The following is a 19,100-nucleotide window of genomic DNA, read 5'->3' on the forward strand; positions in this document are numbered from 1 at the left end:
ATTCTGATCTCATAGAGATAGCAGCAGCAGTATACAGAAAGAGATGGAGGGGAGGTGTATAACTACTATATACTGATCCCATAGAGATATCAGCAGTATACAGATAGAGGTGGAAGGGGTATAACTACTATATATCCTGATCTCATAGAGATAGCAGCAGCAGTATACAGAAAGAGCTGGAGGGGAGGTGTATAACTACTATATACTGATCCCATAGAGATAGCAGCAGTATACAGATAGAGCTGGAGGGAGGATTATAACTGCTATATATCCTAATCCCATACAGATAGCAGCAGTACACAGATAGAGCTGGAGGGGATACTAGAATATGTCCTGACCCCATAGACAATAAGGAAATACAAATTGCTCAAAAAATAGCAACAATTTTTCACCCAAAGCATTGATGAATCCCCCTAAATCTACTTTCTGACCAAATTAAGAACAAAAAATTATGTTGACCATTACAAATATGATTTTGGCAGAGGTAAGTTCTGGCCGGTAGGTGCCTGAGGGATCAGATCGGGACTGAGAAGTGCGCGCTCACTCCATGCTCTCCCTGCTCGGCCACGGATTGAGATGTCTAATATTATAAGTTATGGACGTATCCTGCAGACAACGCACTGCTCTCCCAGCTGCAGTGATCAGGCACCCAACCGCTCACCAATGACTGAAGTGTTTGTTTTGATTGATGCCTCGTATCAGTGACCGTGCGCTTCCCGACAACTGCAGAGATCAGGCGGCGGCCGGCAATATCAATTCCAATCGCTTCACCTACAGGGAAAGTGTTTGTGGGGTCTTCAAAGCCCCCCCCCCCCGTGTGATCGTCAGGGTCTAATGGGTTCTCCGCCCCTAGACATCTTACCAAAGGATAGGGGATAAGTGTCAGATCACCAGGGTCTCGCTGCTGCAGCCCCCCCACTATAAGGATAGGGGATAAGATGTCAGATCACCAGGGTCTCGCTGCTGCAGCCCCCACTATAAGGATAGGGGATAAGATGTCAGATCACCAGGGTCTCACTGCTGCAGCCCCCCGCTATAAGGATAGGGGATAAGATGTCAGATCACCAGGGTCTCACTGCTGCAGCCCCCCCGCTATAAGGATAGGGGATAAGATGTCAGATCACCAGGGTCTCACTGCTGCAGCCCCCCCGCTATAAGGATAGGGGATAAGATGTCAGATCACCAGGGTCTCACTGCTGCAGCCCCCCCGCTATAAGGATAGGGGATAAGATGTCAGATCACCAGGGTCTCACTGCTGCAGCCCCCCCGCTATAAGGATAGGGGATAAGATGTCAGATCACCAGGGTCTCGCTGCTGCAGCCCCCACTATAAGGATAGGGGATAAGATGTCAGATCACCAGGGTCTCGCTGCTGCAGCCCCCACTATAAGGATAGGGGATAAGATGTCAGATCACCAGGGTCTCGCTGCTGCAGCCCCCCGCTATAAGGATAGGGGATAAGATGTCAGATCACCAGGGTCTCGCTGCTGGAGCCCCCCACTATAAGGATAGGGGATAAGATGTCAGATCACCAGGGTCTCACTGCTGCAGCCCCCCGCTATAAGGATAGGGGATAAGATGTCAGATCACCAGGGTCTCACTGCTGGAGCCCCCCGCTATAAGGATAGGGGATAAGATGTCAGATCACCAGGGTCTCGCTGCTGGAGCCCCCCGCTATAAGGATAGGGGATAAGATGTCAGATCACCAGGGTCTCACTGCTGCAGCCCCCCCGCTATAAGGATAGGGGATAAGATGTCAGATCACCAGGGTCTCACTGCTGCAGCCCCCCCGCTATAAGGATAGGGGATAAGATGTCAGATCACCAGGGTCTCACTGCTGCAGCCCCCCCCGCTATAAGGATAGGGGATAAGATGTCAGATCACCAGGGTCTCACTGCTGGAGCCCCCCGCTATAAGGATAGGGGATAAGATGTCAGATCACCAGGGTCTCACTGCTGCAGCCCCCCCGCTATAAGGATAGGGGATAAGATGTCAGATCACCAGGGTCTCACTGCTGGAGCCCCCCGCTATAAGGATAGGGGATAAGTGTCAGATCACCAGGGTCTCACTGCTGCAGCCCCCCCGCTATAAGGATAGGGGATAAGATGTCAGATCACCAGGGTCTCACTGCTGGAGCCCCCCGCTATAAGGATAGGGGATAAGATGTCAGATCACCAGGTTCTCACTGCTGCAGCCCCCCGCTATAAGGATAGGGGATAAGATGTCAGATCACCAGGGTCTCGCTGCTGCAGCCCCCCGCTATAAGGATAGGGGATAAGATGTCAGATCACCAGGGTCTCGCTGCTGCAGCCCCCCGCTATAAGGATAGGGGATAAGATGTCAGATCACCAGGGTCTCGCTGCTGCAGCCCCCCGCTATAAGGATAGGGGATAAGATGTCAGATCACCAGGGTCTCACTGCTGCAGCCCCCCGCTATAAGGATAGGGGATAAGATGTCAGATCACCAGGGTCTCACTGCTGCAGCCCCCCGCTATAAGGATAGGGGATAAGATGTCAGATCACCAGGGTCTCACTGCTGCAGCCCCCCGCTATAAGGATAGGGGATAAGATGTCAGATCACCAGGGTCTCACTGCTGGAGCCCCCCGCTATAAGGATAGGGGATAAGATGTCAGATCACCAGGGTCTCGCTGCTGCAGCCCCCGCTATAAGGATAGGGGATAACATGTCAGATCACCAGGGTCTCACTGCTGCTGGGGACCCCCGCTATAAGGATAGGGGATAAGATGTCAGATCACCAGGGTCTCACTGCTGCAGCCCCCCCGCTATAAGGATAGGGGATAAGATGTCAGATCACCAGGGTCTCACTGCTGGAGCCCCCCGCTATAAGGATAGGGGATAAGATGTCAGATCACCAGGGTCTCACTGCTGCAGCCCCCCGCTATAAGGATAGGGGATAAGATGTCAGATCACCAGGGTCTCACTGCTGCAGCCCCCCCGCTATAAGGATAGGGGATAAGATGTCAGATCACCAGGGTCTCACTGCTGCAGCCCCCCGCTATAAGGATAGGGGATAAGATGTCAGATCACCAGGGTCTCACTGCTGGAGCCCCCAGCTATAAGGATAGGGGATAAGATGTCAGATCACCAGGGTCTCACTGCTGCAGCCCCCGCTATCAGGATAGGGGATAAGATGTCAGATCACCAGGGTCTCACTGCTGCAGCCCCCCGCTATAAGGATAGGGGATAAGATGTCAGATCACCAGGGTCTCACTGCTGCAGCCCCCGCTATAAGGATAGGGGATAAGATGTCAGATCACCAGGGTCTCACTGCTGCAGCCCCCCGCTATAAGGATAGGGGATAAGATGTCAGATCACCAGGATCTAACTGCTGCAGCCCCCCGCTATAAGGATAGGGGATAAGATGTCAGATCACCAGGGTCTCACTGCTGCAGCCCCCCGCTATAAGGATAGGGGATAAGATGTCAGATCACCAGGGTCTCACTGCTGCAGCCCCCCGCTATAAGGATAGGGGATAAGATGTCAGATCACCAGGGTCTCACTGCTGCAGCCCCCCGCTATAAGGATAGGGGATAAGATGTCAGATCACCAGGGTCTCACTGCTGCAGCCCCCCGCTATAAGGATAGGGGATAAGAGGTCAGATCACCAGGGTCTCACTGCTGCAGCCCCCCGCTATAAGGATAGGGGATAAGATGTCAGATCACCAGGGTCTCACTGCTGGAGCCCCCCGCTATAAGGATAGGGGATAAGATGTCAGATCACCAGGGTCTCACTGCTGCAGCCCCCCGCTATAAGGATAGGGGATAAGATGTCAGATCACCAGGGTCTCACTGCTGCAGCCCCCCGCTATAAGGATAGGGGATAAGATGTCAGATCACCAGGGTCTCACTGCTGCAGCCCCCCCGCTATAAGGATAGGGGATAAGATGTCAGATCACCAGGGTCTCACTGCTGCAGCCCCCCGCTATAAGGATAGGGGATAAGATGTCAGATCACCAGGGTCTCACTGCTGGAGCCCCCAGCTATAAGGATAGGGGATAAGATGTCAGATCACCAGGGTCTCACTGCTGCAGCCCCCGCTATCAGGATAGGGGATAAGATGTCAGATCACCAGGGTCTCACTGCTGCAGCCCCCCGCTATAAGGATAGGGGATAAGATGTCAGATCACCAGGGTCTCACTGCTGCAGCCCCCGCTATAAGGATAGGGGATAAGATGTCAGATCACCAGGGTCTCACTGCTGCAGCCCCCCGCTATAAGGATAGGGGATAAGATGTCAGATCACCAGGGTCTCACTGCTGCAGCCCCCCGCTATAAGGATAGGGGATAAGATGTCAGATCACCAGGGTCTCGCTGCTGCAGCCCCCCGCTATAAGGATAGGGGATAAGATGTCAGATCACCAGGGTCTCACTGCTGCAGCCCCCCGCTATAAGGATAGGGGATAAGATGTCAGATCACCAGGGTCTCCGCTGCAGCCCCCCGCTATAAGGATGGGGGATAAGATGTCAGATCACCAGGGTCTCACTGCTGCAGCCCCCCGCTATAAGGATAGGGGATAAGAGGTCAGATCACCAGGGTCTCACTGCTGCAGCCCCCCGCTATAAGGATAGGGGATAAGAGGTCAGATCACCAGGGTCTCACTGCTGCAGCCCCCCGCTATAAGGATAGGGGATAAGATGTCAGATCACCAGGGTCTCACTGCTGCAGCCCCCCGCTATAAGGATAGGGGATAAGATGTCAGATCACCAGGGTCTCACTGCTGCAGCTCCCCCGCTATAAGGATGGGGGATAAGATGTCAGATCACCAGGGTCTCACTGCTGGAGCCCCCCGCTATAAGGATAGGGGATAAGATGTCAGATCACCAGGGTCTCCGCTGCAGCCCCCCGCTATAAGGATAGGGGATAAGATGTCAGATCACCAGGGTCTCACTGCTGCAGCCCCCCGCTATAAGGATAGGGGATAAGATGTTAGATCACCAGGGTCTCACTGCTGCAGCCCCCCGCTATAAGGATAGGGGATAAGATGTCAGATCACCAGGGTCTCACTGCTGCAGCCCCCCGCTATAAGGATAGGGGATAAGATGTCAGATCACCAGGGTCTCACTGCTGCAGCCCCCCGCTATAAGGATAGGGGATAAGATGTCAGATCACCAGGGTCTCCGCTGCAGCCCCCCGCTATAAGGATAGGGGATAAGATGTCAGATCACCACGGTCTCCGCTGCAGCCCCCCGCTATAAGGATAGGGGATAAGATGTCAGATCACCAGGGTCTCGCTGCTGCAGCCCCCGCTATAAGGATAGGGGATAAGATGTCAGATCACCAGGGTCTCACTGCTGCAGCCCCCCCGCTATAAGGATAGGGGATAAGATGTCAGATCACCAGGGTCTCACTGCTGCAGCCCCCCGCTATAAGGATGGGGGATAAGATGTCAGATCACCAGGGTCTCACTGCTGCAGCCCCCCGCTATAAGGATAGGGGATAAGATGTCAGATCACTAGGGTCTCACTGCTGGAGCCCCCCGCTATAAGGATAGGGGATAAGATGTCAGATCACCAGGGTCTCGCTGCTGCAGCCCCCCGCTATAAGGATAGGGGATAAGATGTCAGATCACCAGGGTCTCACTGCTGCAGCCCCCCCGCTATAAGGATAGGGGATAAGATGTCAGATCACCAGGGTCTCACTGCTGCAGCCCCCCACTATAAGGATAGGGGATAAGATGTCAGATCACCAGGATCTCCGCTGCAGCCCCCCGCTATAAGGATAGGGGATAAGATGTCAGATCACCAGGGTCTCACTGCTGCAGCCCCCCGCTATAAGGATAGGGGATAACATGTCAGATCACCAGGGTCTCACTGCTGCAGCCCCCCGCTATAAGGATAGGGGATAACATGTCAGATCACCAGGGTCTCACTGCTGCAGCCCCCCGCTATAAGGATAGGGGATAAGATGTCAGATCACCAGGGTCTCACTGCTGCAGCCCCCCGCTATAAGGATAGGGGATAACATGTCAGATCACCAGGGTTTCACTGCTGCAGCCCCCCGCTATAAGGATAGGGGATAAGATGTCAGATCACCAGGGTCTCACTGCTGCAGCCCCCCCGCTATAAGGATAGGGGATAAGATGTCAGATCACCAGGGTCTCACTGCTGGAGCCCCCCACTATAAGGATAGGGGATAAGATGTCAGATCACCAGGGTCTCACTGCTGCAGCCCCCCGCTATAAGGATAGGGGATAAGATGTCAGATCACCAGGGTCTCACTGCTGCAGCCCCCCCGCTATAAGGATAGGGGATAAGATGTCAGATCACCAGGGTCTCACTGCTGCAGCCCCCGCTATAAGGATAGGGGATAAGATGTCAGATCACCAGGGTCTCACTGCTGCAGCCCCCCGCTATAAGGATAGGGGATAAGATGTCAGATCACCAGGGTCTCACTGCTGGAGCCCCCCGCTATAAGGATAGGGGATAAGATGTCAGATCACCAGGGTCTCGCTGCTGCAGCCCCCCGCTATAAGGATAGGGGATAAGATGTCAGATCACCAGGGTCTCACTGCTGCAGCCCCCCGCTATAAGGATAGGGGATAAGATGTCAGATCACCAGGGTCTCGCTGCTGCAGCCCCCCGCTATAAGGATAGGGGATAAGATGTCAGATCACCAGGGTCTCACTGCTGCAGCCCCCCGCTATAAGGATAGGGGATAAGATGTCAGATCACCAGGGTCTCACTGCTGCAGCCCCCCGCTATAAGGATAGGGGATAAGATGTCAGATCACCAGGGTCTCCGCTGCAGCCCCCCGCTATAAGGATGGGGGATAAGATGTCAGATCACCAGGGTCTCACTGCTGCAGCCCCCCGCTATAAGGATAGGGGATAAGATGTCAGATCACCAGGGTCTCACTGCTGCAGCCCCCCCGCTATAAGGATAGGGGATAAGATGTCAGATCACCAGGGTCTCACTGCTGCAGCCCCCCCGCTATAAGGATAGGGGATAAGATGTCAGATCACCAGGGTCTCACTGCTGCAGCCCCCCGCTATAAGGATAGGGGATAAGATGTCAGATCACCAGGGTCTCACTGCTGCAGCCCCCCGCTATAAGGATAGGGGATAAGATGTCAGATCACCAGGGTCTCACTGCTGCAGCCCCCCCACTATAAGGATAGGGGATAAGATGTCAGATCACCAGGGTCTCACTGCTGCAGCCCCCCGCTATAAGGATGGGGGATAAGATGTCAGATCACCAGGGTCTCACTGCTGCAGCCCCCCGCTATAAGGATGGGGGATAAGATGTCAGATCACCAGGGTCTCACTGCTGCAGCCCCCCGCTATAAGGATGGGGGATAAGATGTCAGATCGCCAGGGTCTCACTGCTGCAGCCCCCCGCTATTACTGTACAGAGCAAACTCACTCTGTGCATAATGATGGGCAATACAGGGGCCGGAGCATTGTTATGTCATGGCTCCGCCCCCTTGTGATGTCACGGCCCGCCCCCTTAATGCAAGTCTATGGAAGGGGGCGTGATGGCAACCACACCCCCTCCCATAGACTTGTATTGAGGGGGCGGGCCGTGACATCACAAGGGGGCGGAGCCATGACATAACAATGCTCCGGCCCCCGTATTGCCCATTATTACGTAGTAATGATAGCGGGGGGCTGCAGCAGAGATCCCGGGGGTCCCCAGAAGCGGGACCCTGGCGATCTGACATCTTTGGACAGGGGATAAGATGTTAGGGATGGAGTACTCCTTTAACCCCTTTAGGACTGAGCGATTTCATGTTACTGCATTTTCGTTTTTTGCTCCTTGCCTTTAAAAAAAAATCCTAACCCTTTCAATTTTGCACCTAAAAATCAATGAGGCTTATTTTTTGCGCCACCAATTCTACTTTCAGTCATTTTACCCAAAAATCTACAGCGAAATGGAAAAAAAAAAAATCATTGTGCGACAAAATTGAAAAAAAACAAACGCCATTTTGTAAGTTTTGGGGGCTTCCGTTTCTACGCAGTACATTTTCGGTAACAATGACCCCTTCTCTTTATTCTGTAGGTCCATATGAGTAAAATGATCCCCTACTTATATAGGTGATTTTGTCGTAGTTCTGAAAAAAATCCTAACTACTTGCAGGAAAATGTATACGTTTAAAATTGTCGTCTTCTGACCCCTATAACTTTTTTATTTTACCGCGTATGGGTCGGTGATCTGAAGTTTTTAGCGGTACCATTTATGTATTGATCGGACTTGTTGATCGCCTTTTATTCATTTTTTCATGATATAAATAGTGACCCAAAAATACGCTATTTTGGACTTTTTTGAATTTTTTGCGCATACGCCATTGACCGTCCGGTTTAAATAACGATATATTTTTATAATTCGGACATTTCCGCACGCGGTGATACCACATATGTTTATTTTTATTCACACTGTTTTATTTTGTTACTAGGAAATGCCGGGTGATTTAAACTTTTAATTCATAAGGGAATACCTGAAAGGGTTAACTTTTTTTTTTGCGAGCTCATAGCTCCTATAGCAGTGGTCTTCAAACTGTGGCCCTCCAGATGTTACAAAACTACAATTCCCAGCATGCCCGGACAGCCGTTGGCTGTCCGGGCATGCTGGGAGTTGTAGTTTTGCAACATCTGGAGGGCCACAGTTTGAAGACCGCTGTCCTATAGGGATCTATGAGCTTGCAATGGCTGATTGCATACACAGATCGTTGCCTTGCCGTTGCATGGCAACAAGCTGTGTAATCGGCGGTTGATTGCTCCAGCCTGTGACTCAGTCATGGAGCAATCAATCAGAGCCGGGACGTCGCTGGAGGAAAGTAGGGACCTCCTTCTCTCCGGGTAACTGATCGGGGCGTCGCAATTTTATCGCGATGACCCCGATCAGCCCGACTGAGCAGCCGGGAAGCATTGACTTTCACTTTCGATGCGGCGCTCAGCATTGAGTGCCGCATCGGAAGTGTGAATAGCGCGTGGCCGAACGATCGCGGCCGCGGGTCCCGGCTGTGAATAGGCGCCAGGACCCCGGGTTATAGACAGGGACCGGACTTAGGACGTACTCATATGTCCTAAGTCCTTAAGGGGTTAAAATAGCAGCGGTGGTCTCTTAGGTCATGTTCACACGTCACGTTATTCCTGTGCACACCTCCCAATATCCAAACCACGCGTTTCGTCCTCAGAATAAACGCGTCCATTGCTCATGTGGACAGAACGCAGTCATCTGAGACGGCCCAGTCCCCGGGGGGTCCTAGGTCACATGTTATGCCCCCCCCCCGCAGAATGTCAGCATGGAGACCTGTGAACATAGCCTTACCCACAATGCAACAGAATATTCTTATATACTCCGCCTCAGCCAAACTACACAAGCAAATCACACACAGTCCTGAAAAAACACGACAGGAAGAGAAAAGAGAAGAATTGTAAAAACATTTTACTATAGATGAAATCACCTCAAAGTACAGACCATTAACCCCTTAAGGACCGGAGGTTTTTCCGTTTTTGCATTTTCGTTTTTTGCTCCTTGCCTTTAAAAAATCATAACTCTTTCAAATTTACACCTAAGAATCCATATGATGCTTATTTTTTGCGCCACCAATTCTACTTTGTAATGACGTCAGTCATTTTGCCCAAAAATCTACGGTGAAGCGGGAAAAAAAATCATTGTGCGACAAAATTGAAAAAAAAAACGCTGTTTTGTAACTTTTGGGGGCTTCCGTTTCTACGTAGTACATTTTTCGGTAAAAATGACACCTCATATGTATTCTGTAGGTCCATACGATTAAAATGATCCCCTACTTATATAGGTTTGATTTTGTCGGACTTCTGGAAAAAATCATAACTACATGCAGGAAAATTAATACGTTTAAAATTGTCATCTTCTGACCCCTATAACTTTTTTATTTTTCCGTGTATGGGGCGGTATGAGGGCTCATTTTTTGCGCCGTGATCTGAAGTTTTTAACGGTACCATTTTTGCATTGATAGGACTTATTGATCGCTTTTTATTCATTTTTAAATGATATAAAAAGTGACCAAAAATGCACTATTTTGGACTTTGGAATTTTTTTGCGCGCACGCCATTGACCGAGTGGTTTAATTAATGATATATTTTTATAATTCGGACATTTCCGCACGCGGTGATACCACATATGTTTATTTTTATTTACACTGTGTTTTTTTTTTATTGGAAAAGGGGGGTGATTCAAACTTTTAATAGGGGAGGAGTTAAATGATCTTTAATCACTTTTTTTTTGCAGTGTTATAGGTCCCATAGAGACCTATAACACTGCACACACTGATCATTGTTATCCCATAGGGACCTATAACACTGCACACACTGATCATTGTTATCCCATAGGGACCTATAACACTGCACACACTGATCATTGTTATCCCATAGGGACCTATAACACTGCACACACTGATCTTCTATGTTGATCACTGGTTTCTCATAAGAAACCAGTGATCAACGATTCTGCCGCATGACTGCTCATGCCTGGATCTCAGGCACTGAGCAGTCATTCGGCGATCGGACAGCGAGGAGGCAGGAAGGGGCCCTTCCGCTGTCCTGTCAGCTGTTCGGGATGCCGCGATTAGCCGCGGCTATCCCGAACAGCCCGACTGAGCTAGCCGGGAACTTTCACTTTCACTTTTAGCCGCGCGGCTCAGCTTTGAGCGCGCGGCTAAAGGGTTAATAGCGCGCGGCGCCGCGATCGGCGCTGCACGCTATTAGAGGCGGGTCCCGGCTTCACTATGACGCCGGGCCCGCCATGATATGACGCCGGGTTACTGTGTAACCCCGCGTTATATCAGAAGAGCAGGACCAAGGATGTACCAGTACGTCCTTGGTCCTTAAGGGGTTAATATATATAAAAAAAGGTTATTAATCCCACATGGTGAGAATGAGAATGTTAAACATGCTCATTTTTGGTCACGAAGGAAAAAAAATATAAAAAAATCATACTTAACCCCTTAAGGGCCGACACATTTTTTTTACCTCAATGACCAAAATTTGACATGTCTCTCTTTAAACGGTAATAACTTTAGAACGCTTTTTCTGAACGGAGCGATTGTTTTTTCGTGACATATTGTACTTTATATAACTGGTGCATTTTTGTTGACACATGAAGCATTTTTTTGTGAAAAACGTCAAAATATTGTGAAAAACTGGAAAATGTCTGGCTTTTTTTCTAATTGTGTTCACTGTGCGGTAAAAGTGATGTTATATTTATTCTGTGGGTCGGTACGATGATGGCGACGCCCATTTTATATCGCTTTCTATGTTCTTTTTTCCTTTTCTGAGTAAAATTCTTTTTCTATCATTCATTTTCCAACAGCCGTAACTTTTTTTTATTTTTCGTCCAACGGCATTGAGTAAGGGCTTAATTTCTGCGGGATGAGCTGTTCTTTTTATTGGTATCATTTTGGCCATATGTGCTACCTTTTGATCCTTTTTATTCCGCTATTTGTACCAAAATTTGCAAATTTTGTGCTTGATCTGATCTGACCTCCTGCTGCCACAGCAACCTGCGATTGTATCACAGCTCCACCGTTGGAAAACTGGGGGAGAGTGCTCCCCCTGTCAACACCATAGATGCCATGATCAGGATTGATCACAGCATCTATGGGGTTAATGCTGCCAGGACCGGCACGATCGCGGCTCTGACTGATTGACAGCCTGGTCCAATCCCTAATCTCCTGTGCTGCCCATGGCAGTGCCAGAGATCGCTATGATGTATGCATACTTCAAACTGCGCGAACGTGTCAGATTATTGGACGCATGCATATGTCCTATAGCAGGAAGGGGTTAAAGGAGTACTCTACTGGAAAACAACTTTTAATTAAACTGGTGCCAAAAAGTTAAAACACATTTGTAAAATGACTTCTATTAAAAAATATTTATCCTTCCAGTACTTTTTAGATGATGTAGATATATGACGGGAAATTCTCTTTTTGAATTTCCTTTTTGTCTGACCACAGTGCTCTCTGCTGACACCTCTGTCAATGTCAGGAACTGTCCAGAGCAGGAGAGGTTTGCTATGGGGATTTGCTCCTACTCTGGCCATAGGCGCCAGCAGAGAGCACGATGGTCAGACAAAGGAAATTTAAAAAGGAAAAACTTGCTCTGTAGTATACAGCTGCTAAAATATACTGGAAGGATTGAGTTTTTTTTTTTAATAGAAGTAATTTACAAAATCTAAACTTTCTAGCAGCAGTTGACTTAAAACATTTCCCAGTGGAGAACCCCTTTAAGACATTGTTTCTTAACCAGGGTGCCTCCAGCTGTTGCAAAACTACAACTCCCAGCATGCCCGGACAGCCTTCGGCTGTCCAGGCATGCTGGGAGTTCTAGTTTTGCAACAGCTGGAGGCACCCTGGTTAAGAAACAATGTTTTAAGCTGATGCGCACACAGGGACCCTTATCCAGCTGTGTTCATTGACAATGTTCACTGCTTAACACCCACCAAAAAGTAGCAAAACAGCAAATTTTTTACCCTTGTGCAAAGAGCCACTAAAAAATTAAAAAAATTTCTCTCTTCATAAGTTAACCCTTCTGCGGGCAGGCGCTCCATGACATCGTGTAAACAAACGTGATAGTTTTGTTTTTTTAATTGATCAGCATGTATCGCCCACAGCGGCCATGACGCCTTCCCCTCACACCGACAACGCAGCGAATATTTGTCCCCAACTCTCGGAAAGATCAGGTCACGGCGCGGCCCGGCCTTTCTGCAAGAAGGGATTTGTTCTGGCACCGGAATGAGACCCCAGAGCCAGGGTGACGGCTGAGGGGACACTAGACGGTGCGGTGACATGAGACAAAATAAACCACACGCAGCGCTGTAATAAATTTCTGTTTATTTGGAGCAAAGTGTTGGGGGACAAGATTATTTGCCTTTTTTAGCCTTGATTTTCCTCAGGTAGAACTCCAACTCCTTACCCTCGAGGACGTATCCGTCGGCTCTGCCACACTGGCCTGGTCTGGAGGCTATGCAAGCTGTGGGGAGAGGAGAGACAGGTGACACATTGTAACAACACTCTACACTGAACTACAACTCCCAGCATGACAGATGCAGTAACTGTGTCCAAGGTGGGATCATTTATATAAAAATATTTTTTATTATAATCTATATTTTTATTATAATCTATATAAATTACATGAAAAAAAAATTATATATATAAAAATACACACATACATATATATTATATGTATTTTTTATTTATATTTTTATATATTATATACATTTAATATATAAAAATATAAATAAAACAATTCTATAATATATGAAAATATATAAAATATATATGTTTAAGCCAACGCACTGATTCTACTGCAGCCATCCCCAACTTGTAGGTTTCCAATAGCTGAAAACCTACAACTCCCAGCATGCCCCACAGCAGCGCACGTCCATCTGTGGCCATCTCGCATGTCCCGACAGTCACAATAATGATGACGGTTCTAACTGATTTTAGTGGGAGGAGCTTAAAGGGGGACCGTTCCAGGATAAGTGATCACGGAGTCTGACCGATAAGACCCCCGTGATCTACTCGGCACCCCGACTGAGAATGAAGCGGTGACCGACCTGTCCGCTCTATAGAATAGCCCAAGATACCCGAACGCTGCGTCTCCTGCACATATAGATAAATGGCGGGGCATGTCAGCCAGTGCCTTGCGCTCAGAGTTGGGGGGTCTGGTAGGAGATCGCGGGGGTCTTACCAGTCAGACTCCATGTGACCAGACATTTATCCTGCAGATGGGGATAAACTGTCCTGACATCTAAGCAGCAGATACCATTAATGACGATACATCCTCTGCTTCTAATGTTAACGTAAACCTGGCCGAACCAAAAAGGCCACAGATTGCCAGATATCGGGTTTGGCTACATTTTTAGGGTGCGTTCACCCGGCCGTCTTTCCCAGTTTGTTTTTTTTATCCCCGTTTTGGTTCCGTTCTTGCAGGCTGTAAACTGATTGAACTGTTTTAAAAAAAATCCCATTCATGTCAATGTGATTTTATTTTTTTTTTTTTTTTTTTTTTACAATCCATTTACACCCGTTTGTACCTTTCTGCACTCATTTCCGTTTTTGTTACTGCAGAAAAAAAACGGCACATGCAGTATTTCTTTTTCCGTCAAAAAAGACAAAAACGGATACTGTAAGTTTAACATTAAAGTCTATGGAAACCAGAGGAGTCTCATCTGTTTGCATTTTTTTTTTTTTAAACCTTTTTGCTTCTAGGCAGGCGCTGAAAAATATATCTTTTTGTTTATTAACTGAATAACAAATACAAACTGATAACATCCGTTTGCATTCACTGTTGTTCTTTTATTTAAAGTCTCTATTTTTGACGGGAGAACAGAACGGGTCTAGACAGCCGTGTGAACGCAGCCTTAGTCACAACCAAAAGTGCAGGATTTTATTAAGTCAGTGTTTCCAATCCCTAGTGCCTTCAGCTGTTGCAAAACTACAACACCCAGCATGCCCGGACAGCCAAAGGCTGTCCGGGCATGCTGGGTGTTGTAGTTTTGCAACAGCTGAAGGACCACAGTTAAATCCTGCTAATATACAGACATCAGACCCTTGGGATGAGGTCATGTCCGTTGTGCACAGATCGTCTGACTCCATTATTCTGCAGTGAACTGATCCTCCTTACCCATAATCCTATAACCCTCCCCCCTCCCCATACACGACGCTCAGTATTCGTCACTCACCCAGCAGTTTTCCCTGTTGGAACTGCTCCTCGAGCAGCGTACTGATCTTTGCGGTCTTTTTGCGATCTTCGTATTTCTTCTGAGTTTTCTTGGATCGCTTCTTGTTCAGGATTTCCTCTTCTTCTGGAGTCTGAGGGGAAACAAATATATAAAGTTTAGTCCCTGATGTGACCCCCACCGCAGCCTCACAGCCTACGCCCCTGTTCACACCTGCAGAGTCACAGTCCTCAGGAGTTCATCTACTAAACCTTGGGTCGGAGATGAAATCTAGAGCCATCCCTGCAGACCCCGCTCTATCATCAGATCTATATGGGGAGGTGACGGAGTGCAGAGAGAACCTGCAGGAGCGAGGAGATCCCTTCACCCCCTGTATGTGCTGGATCCAGGAGGATTATAGAGCCGGGTTACTACAGTTCATTGCTTAACATTGACTTCTATTCGGTTTAGAAGACGGAATTTCTGCCTGCAATCCCACTTTGAAATTCTGCTTACTAAAATGTACTAAACCGTTCACCAATTCACACGTCGGAATATTTGAAGCGGAATTTGTCAACGGAAAATTTGCTTTAAAATTTCCGCCTGAAGAACGGATTTTCTCATCCTTCAGGCGGAAATACTCGTAGAACACATTGCAGTGTATTGGGGGACTACAATGTCTGAGCGGTCCTTGACGCACACAGAATATCTAGACAAAGTTTCCATCTGGAGATTCCGTAGTCTGAACCTGGCCTTAAAGGGGTACTCCGCTACTCAGCGTTTGGAAAAATACTGTTCCAAACGCTGGAGCCAGCAGCTCGTGATGTCATAGCCCCACCCCCTCAATGCAAGTCAATGGGAGTGGGCGTGACATCCATCACACCCCCTACCATAGACTTGCATTGAAGGTGTGGGGTTATGACATCACAAGCTCCCGACACCAACTCCAGCGTTCGAAACAGTGTTCCAAACGCCGGAGCAGCCGAGTACCCCTTTAAAGTCAGAAAACCTCCTGTGAGGGTGATATTCGCGGCCGCCCTACATATGCAGCTCAGGAACAGCATTTATATACGGCTAAAATGTCCATAAAGTTCTTCCCACTGCACAGACATTAGAACCAACTACTCCAATAAGGTAAACTATATTTTTGTTAAAAGGGTCTGCCACAATATGAACCTGAATATGGTAGAATGGGCCCGAACACCCAATAAGGAAAGGGGGAACACGATCAGCCAGCAGTCCAGATCGACAGATCCCATGGGTGCAGCCTCTATTACACAGTTCTGTACGCCTGCACGCCATATACATCTAGTGACTGAGGCCAATTTGATCGGCAGGGCTGCTGGGAAATAGCGCGCCCCACCATATTGGCCGATCCAAAGGTTATTTCAATATCAGCTCTTACATTCTTTTGGATTCCATTTTTCCCCAATGATTAAATCTGTAACAAGCTTCTATTTGGTTCTATAACAAAACTCAAAAAAGAATCCCCCAGCATGCAGCGTTATGGGCAGGACAAGCCAACACCCCCTGACCCGAACATGCAATGCTTGCTAAACGTGAGGTCCAATGAGTCAATATTGCACCCGGCGCTCCGCTCACCTACACCAGGGCCGCTCTGGTGATTGTTCTATGATCAGACCATAGAAGTAGATCACCGATATCACTGATCAGCTCTACCCATGTCTGAACTATTAAAATATTAATTTTATGATCCTGTGAACCGTGTAAATAGGAAAACACCAAAGTTCAAAATTTCTAATATTTGGTCACATCTTATCCCCCTCAAAGAAAAACACTAAATAAGTAGTGATAAAAAGTCACAAAAGTGGTAACTAAAAACTACAGATCACGGCGCATAAATGGGACTCAGCCACATATACCGAAAAGAAAGTTCTCACCAATTTAGATAAAAAAATAAAATATAAATAGAAGTCACGGCTCTTAAGAGGGAAAAAAAATAATTCAGTGACCTGTGTCCTCAAGGGACAGTAAAATTATTCTACAGAATTGGCTCAGCCCATTATAGATCAGGTCCAGCGCTGCGAGCGCAACCCCATCAGGTGGCAGAGGAACCGGTGTGACCCGTATATTAGAGTCCATGGCGTCACCCCCCCTCCTCGTCTTCCTCAGATGTCAGTGATCATCACTTTCCATTCAGTAGCAGAACTGGACAATGTTATCATCACTGGAAGACACATTTAGGAGGGGGGGGGGTGTTTGAGTTTGCGGCGCCGTGTCACATGACTTACCAGCTTGGCTCCCTTCTTGCGCCCGAGTGGTGTGGCGTAGTGCGCTTCATACCACTGTCTGTAGGGGGTGCTGTCCACCAGGACGATGCAGTTCTTCACCAGAGTCTTGGTTCTGACCAGCTCGTTGTTGGAGGCGTTGTAGACGACATCGATGATCCTGGTCTTGCGGGTGCAGCCTTATGGGAGAAGAAGACATTGGCGTTATTAGGAGACAAGATGGCGGCGGCGGAAGTAGAGAGCAGGACGCGGCGGTGCCGTCAGTGTAACTATGACTTGATCCTAGCACGGTGAGGTCCACATGTCAGAATGACCGCACGACCGTCACGTAAGGTCAGAGTTGTCATCATACGGACTGCCGCTCCCCAGTGTGCTTCAGCTGTTGCAAAACTACAATTCCCAGCATGCCCGGACAGCCAACAGCTGTCCGGGCATGCTGGGAGTTGTAGTTTTGCAACAGCTGAAGGCTCACTGGCTTGGAGAATTTAATCAGTTCTGTTTAATTCACAGCTAGCCATGCCCATCCGGCGCCACGCTGTCACTTCTGCATGGTCATGTGACCAGGCTCGGCAGCGAGCGGGGGGCAGGATCGTGACTAGGATCCACAGACAGGCATCACGTCCGTCACTTACACTCAGAGCCCCAGGAGAAGTTGCCAGCGTCCAGCCTCAGAGCGCGGTATTTCTTGTTTCCACCGCGGACTCTCACGGTGTGGATGCGGCGAGGACCAATCTGAAAGAAAACAAATTTTTTTAATAAAACTTCTAAAAAAAAAATAAATAAATAAATAGATCCTACTAGAGACGCATCAGTGTAACTATGACAAGCCTATCATCGTCCGGCAGCAAAAAACGAAGGTGATAACCACCTCCACCACCGTCCTAAGGAAAACAGATCATCATATGCGTCACTTCACCGCCATGTGATTACACAGTGACCCCGTAATCAATACACTACACACTCACAAGTCTATTGGGCAGCCCTTCCATACCCCACAGCGCTGCCTCCATTATCCCGGACCCCCAGTTTAGCGCAGCCCTCGCACCTTTGTGTTGGCGGCGGGGCGGCCCAGCTCATACTTCCTTTTCTTGTGGTAGGGCTTCCTTTTGCCTCCAGTCTTGCGGCGCTTGTGCCAGTTGTCCCTTGAGATACCTGCGGGATGCAGAGACATCTGTTATATATAAGGTGCAGAAAAATAAGTGAACCCCCCCCCCCCCCCAGCACCAGTCAGGGCAGAGTGCTCAGCTCTCCAAGGGAGTTTTCCACATAGCAACTTCAGGAGTTTGCAGCATGAAAAGTATCATCATGTACACTCTGCCCATAGATGGTGCCAAAGAAGGGTTAATCTACAACAGGGGTCACAGTGAGGGGTAGCAAAAAGACATGAGTTGTATTATAAAGTGAGAAACCTGAAAGAAACAGCAGCACAGAGGATATCAGCAATACAGTGCACAGGAGAACAGCAGCACATAGCTCTATGTCCACAGCACCCCTGTTTATAGGCAGTGGTGGAGTCCAGTCTGTTATTTGTAATAGGCAAGGACTGTACTAAGAGCACAGAGTAGGGGGATAACAGGACTCGACGCCGGGTCTGCAGCCACCTGTAACAGAGCAGTGGTAGAGTCCGGGTATGTCTGCTATAACAGGTAAGGACTGAACCAACAAAACTGGAGGGGGAACGGGGATATTACTGTGGAGATAGGGCACTTAGGTTACCGATATATTATGGCGGACACCGGGGGCAGCTACAATGCAGTATGGCGGCGTCTATACTCGGCCTGCGGACCCGGGGTCCATCTCACACTCCTCGGACTATAATCTCCGCCATACAGCCCGGGCCGGAGAGCTCACACCCCACACGATCTCCCCCGGTGATAACGGGGCATCAGGGGACCCGGCGCGGGCAGATGGACGGGGATTACGGCTCGGTCCCTCACACACAGCGGAGCGGCCATGACATACCCATTCTCAGGCGCTGGCAGGAAAGAGGAAACGCAAAGGATCTCGGGTAGGTTTGTTAGCTTCGAAATCTCGCGAGAGCGGGGGGCGTGACGTCACGCCTAGCAACGGAGACGCCGTCTGACGGGGAATGCGGGGGCCGCTGAGGGTCAAAAGACATAAAACCCCGTTCTTATTAATGTTATTTATACCTTATTATTGTTTGTTTTATTATTATTTATAGTAGTAATGATTA

General features: G+C 48.8%; 1 protein-coding gene and 3 non-coding genes across 4 annotated transcripts; all 4 read right to left on the bottom strand.

Annotated features, from left to right (window-relative positions):
• Positions 1-12,649: 12,649 nt before the first annotated feature.
• Positions 12,650-12,779, bottom strand: LOC130283706 (small nucleolar RNA SNORA35). Its single transcript, XR_008846817.1, has one exon. It is a non-coding gene; the product is annotated as a small nucleolar RNA SNORA35 (small nucleolar RNA).
• A 32-nt stretch (positions 12,780-12,811) lies between these two features.
• RPS8 (ribosomal protein S8) lies at positions 12,812-18,892 on the bottom strand. The gene is made up of 6 exons (XM_056533136.1): positions 18,869-18,892; positions 17,952-18,058; positions 17,539-17,638; positions 16,910-17,085; positions 14,682-14,811; positions 12,812-12,967 (listed from the first exon to the last, which is right to left on the bottom strand). The coding sequence occupies exons 1-6, from the start codon at positions 18,870-18,872 to the stop codon at positions 12,858-12,860; spliced, it is 627 nt and encodes a 208-aa protein (XP_056389111.1). The 5' UTR covers positions 18,873-18,892; the 3' UTR covers positions 12,812-12,857.
• Positions 16,782-16,852, bottom strand: LOC130283680 (small nucleolar RNA SNORD38). The gene has a single exon (XR_008846793.1). It is a non-coding gene; the product is annotated as a small nucleolar RNA SNORD38 (small nucleolar RNA).
• Positions 18,141-18,220, bottom strand: LOC130283679 (small nucleolar RNA SNORD55/SNORD39). The gene has a single exon (XR_008846792.1). It is a non-coding gene; the product is annotated as a small nucleolar RNA SNORD55/SNORD39 (small nucleolar RNA).
• Positions 18,893-19,100: the final 208 nt, after the last annotated feature.

Source organism: Hyla sarda, chromosome 7, assembly GCF_029499605.1.
Source record: "Hyla sarda isolate aHylSar1 chromosome 7, aHylSar1.hap1, whole genome shotgun sequence".
Lineage (NCBI taxonomy): Eukaryota > Metazoa > Chordata > Amphibia > Anura > Hylidae > Hyla > Hyla sarda.